The sequence below is a fragment of the Quercus suber genome, unplaced genomic scaffold, assembly GCF_002906115.3.
Source record: "Quercus suber isolate HL8 unplaced genomic scaffold, Cork oak 2.0 scaffold_55, whole genome shotgun sequence".
In the NCBI taxonomy this organism is placed as follows: domain Eukaryota; kingdom Viridiplantae; phylum Streptophyta; class Magnoliopsida; order Fagales; family Fagaceae; genus Quercus; species Quercus suber.
In genome coordinates, this window is record NW_027069520.1 from 28,725 (window position 1) to 32,139 (window position 3,415).

General features: G+C 51.9%; 1 protein-coding gene across 1 annotated transcript; it reads right to left on the minus strand.

Annotated features, from left to right (window-relative positions):
* Nucleotides 1-541: 541 nt before the first annotated feature.
* LOC112032989 (uncharacterized) lies at nt 542-1,093 on the minus strand. Its single transcript, XM_024065758.1, has one exon. The coding sequence runs from the start codon at nt 1,091-1,093 to the stop codon at nt 542-544; it is 552 nt and encodes a 183-aa protein (XP_023921526.1).
* Between the last annotated feature and the right edge of the window lie 2,322 nt (nt 1,094-3,415).

Below are 3,415 nucleotides of genomic sequence, written 5' to 3' on the forward strand. Positions count from 1 at the left end.
CACACGTGGCGTCCACTAGTTGATCAATCTTCGGTACAGGAAAAGGATCCTTCGGGCAGGCTCGGTTCAGATCTGTGAAGTCCACGCAAACCCTCCACGTGCCGTTCTTCTTCTTCACCACCACGGTGTTTGCCAGCCAGTCCGGGAAGAAGATTTCCTTAATCACCCCGGCATCCTTCAATCTTCGAACTTCCGCCTTCACTGCCTAAGCGTGTTCCTAGGCTGATCTCCTCGGCCTCTGCTTCTTAGAGGCGACTGTGGGGTCAACTCCGAGCCTGTGGATGATAAACTCGGGGTCTACTCCGGGCACCTCATATGGACTCCATGCAAAGACATCTACATTCTGCATAAGGAGTAGCAACATCTCTACCTTTTTTCGGTCCTTCATACTTTCCCCTATTTGGAAGTACTTGTCTGCATCCGGCAATATCTTTACCTTGAGCATACTCTCGGCGCACGCGGCGCCCTTCTCCTCTTGCAGGCTATGTAATTGCTATAAAGGAGTCCTTGCTGACGGACATTCGGGCTCGACCTAATCCTTCTAGTCGGTCTGGTTCTTCTTCCAATCTACCATGGTGATCAAACATTGCCTGGCTGCCTGCTGACTTCCTTGTATCACTACGATACTGTACTCGGTATGAAACTTGACCTTCATGTGCAGTGTGGACGGGACAGTCCCTATTTTATGGATCCATGGTCTTCCTAGTATTGCCGTGTATGGGGAGAATGAGGCGACTATGATGAATGTTACCATTACCTCCTTGCCCCCCATGTTCACGGGCAGAGAGATTTGCCCCTCGGGAACCACCACTTTCTCGTCGAACCCGATTAAGGGAGTGTTGTACTTCGAAAGATCTTCATTCTTCAGCCCCAGCCCTTTGAAGAGGTCTGGGTACATAACCTCTGCCCCGCTTCCCTGGTCTATCATTATTCTTTTCACAACGAAGCCGCTTATCCTTGCCGTGACAATCAATGCGTCATCGTGCAGCTGAATGGTTAACTCCAAATCATTATTGTCGAAAGCGATCGACTCTCGGGTAGGTCTAATCTTCTTCGCGAGGGGCGGCGCACCCGTACTTCCCTCCACCGACATTACGATTAATACCTCCTTCCCCCTAGCCATCGAAAGGCCCTTCGGGGCGACGTAGATAACATCAATTACCCCAAAAGGGGGGGAAGGGGATTCCCTCTCGGCGGGGCGCCTTGCCCTACTCCTCGATTCCCGGCATCCGTCACGAATTCCTTCAGGTGTCCGACCTTAACTAGCTGCCCGAGATGATCCCTCAATACTCGGCACAGCTCGGTCGTATGCCCCCTGTCCTTATGGTATGTGCAGTACAGGTTCTGATTCCTCCTAGAGGGGTTGCCAGCCATCCGATTTGGCCACCTAAAATATGGGTCATGTTTGATCTTGTCCACAATTTTATACACGGGCTCCTTGAACGTCACATTCACTTCCCCTACTCATGCCTCTGGTTCTTGAGCTCTCAAATTCATTCCTGCTCTCGGTTGAAAGCCGCTCTACCGAGGACGATCTATCATCTGCGCCTTACCTTTGCTCTGTATTCTGTCATCTTCCAGTAGCTTGTATTCTTCAATGCGCCTCATTAGCTACTGCATATCCTCAGGAGGTTTCTTAGTTAACGATTCCCTCAGCCCTGAATCCTCGGGCAATCCCATTCTAAAGGTGCTCACGGCAATCTTCTAGTTCCCGCCGCCAATCTCGTTGTAGAGCTCCCAGTATCGGCTAGCATAATCATGAAGGGTTTCCCCTGCCCTCATTTTCATAGACAGCAGCGTGTCCACTGGTTGTTGTTCCCGGTTGCATGTTACGAATCGGGTCCCGAACTCCTGTATCAGCTCGGCGAAACTGTGGATGGAGCCCTTGTGCAAACCGTTGAACCACCTTAAAGCTGTGGGACCGAGGCTGGAGGGAAAAACCTTGCACATCAGAGCGTCATTGCGGGTATGCAGAGACATCATTTGGATATAGTGGCTGACGTGCTCCACCGGGTCCGTTTTCCCGCAGTATGAATTGAACGGTAGGCCCGTAAATCTGTCCGGCATTGGCGCCCGTTCAATGTTCGCTGAGAACAGGGACCGAGCTGTCCTTCGCAATGCGCGGCTCATCGCATCCATGGCTACATTCTTTGTCCGCCTTTCCTCTAGGGACCCCGAGCCCCGATTTTCATACTCCCTCGAACAGGAGCGACTTCGTCGTCCGCGAGACTCTCTCGAATGCGAACGGTCTCGGCGCCGATGAGACTCCCTCCAGTGTGAACGCTCCCGGTGTTGGTGGGATCCTGATCCATATGACCCCACTCCGCGCCGTTCCTCCCCGGCGTCAGACCCTCTCCCTCTGTTGCCTTGATCCCTTCTGCGGCACTTGTTTCTTGCTTCCAACTCCAGGTCTTGTACTAACCTGCGCAACCGTTCAAGCTCCTCGTCCCTCTCGTCAAGTTGCTTGTGCCGGGAAGCATGGGATATTGTTCTCCCCGTTTGATACAACCCTTCTCCAAGGCTGGACCGCTCTTCCAGTTGCTCGTAAGCCCGATCCTCGCGTCTCTTCTACTTCCGTTCCTGCCAAGTGAATCCCCGGGAAGACCCTGCCGAGCCACTCTCGGCGTTACTTCCAGACATCTTCCTGCACCCGAGTCTCGGCGGAACCACTGCTTAGTAGGAGTTTCCCACAGACGGCGCCAATTGTTCGGGCCCGAAAGTGAAACCTGTTGGGCTTGGCCTCTCTTGCACTCACAATTTACTTGTATGATGGGTATGAATTTCCTACACTGGGTCGCTCTTTACGCTGAGACTCAATGAGATCACTTTTCTCCTCTCAAGGGCCTGAATCACCTTGCTTTCAGCCTTTTCCCTATCTGTCTTTACTCTTTCTCAGTCTAATTTTTCCAACCCCCATCTTCCCCAAATTTCTCATATTTATAGTCACAATTCAGTGGAGAGGTTTTGATTACTTCCCAGTTAGTGCAACAAGCGGTCCAGTATTATCGATTATAGATGGGTGGTTAGGTGGGAGTGGGAAGCGGTGAGGATGGCTTTGGAACTTGTTTCCCACCTCTGCGACCGCTCCCGGTAGCGGCGCCTCCCGAGGTACTGCCGGGTATGTAAAGGACGTATGTTCCGAACATCGTCTCTCCATCACTGCTCGGGGGAAAGCTTGGGCCCGCAACACGTGCGGGTCTAGGATGGGCCAGTAGGTAGAGATAGTTTGGCTTTATGGGCCACACGCCCAGGCCAGGGTCCAAGGCCCAAAGGGGCCCTGGTGCGGGGACTGTACATCAACTATTTTGTGTTGGCTTTAATTCCGTACCAAATTTGATTGTAATTTTATTCAATCATTTTTCTCTGTATTTATGTGGGGTTTTTAATTGTAAGAGTTGTGTGTGAGAGAATGTGA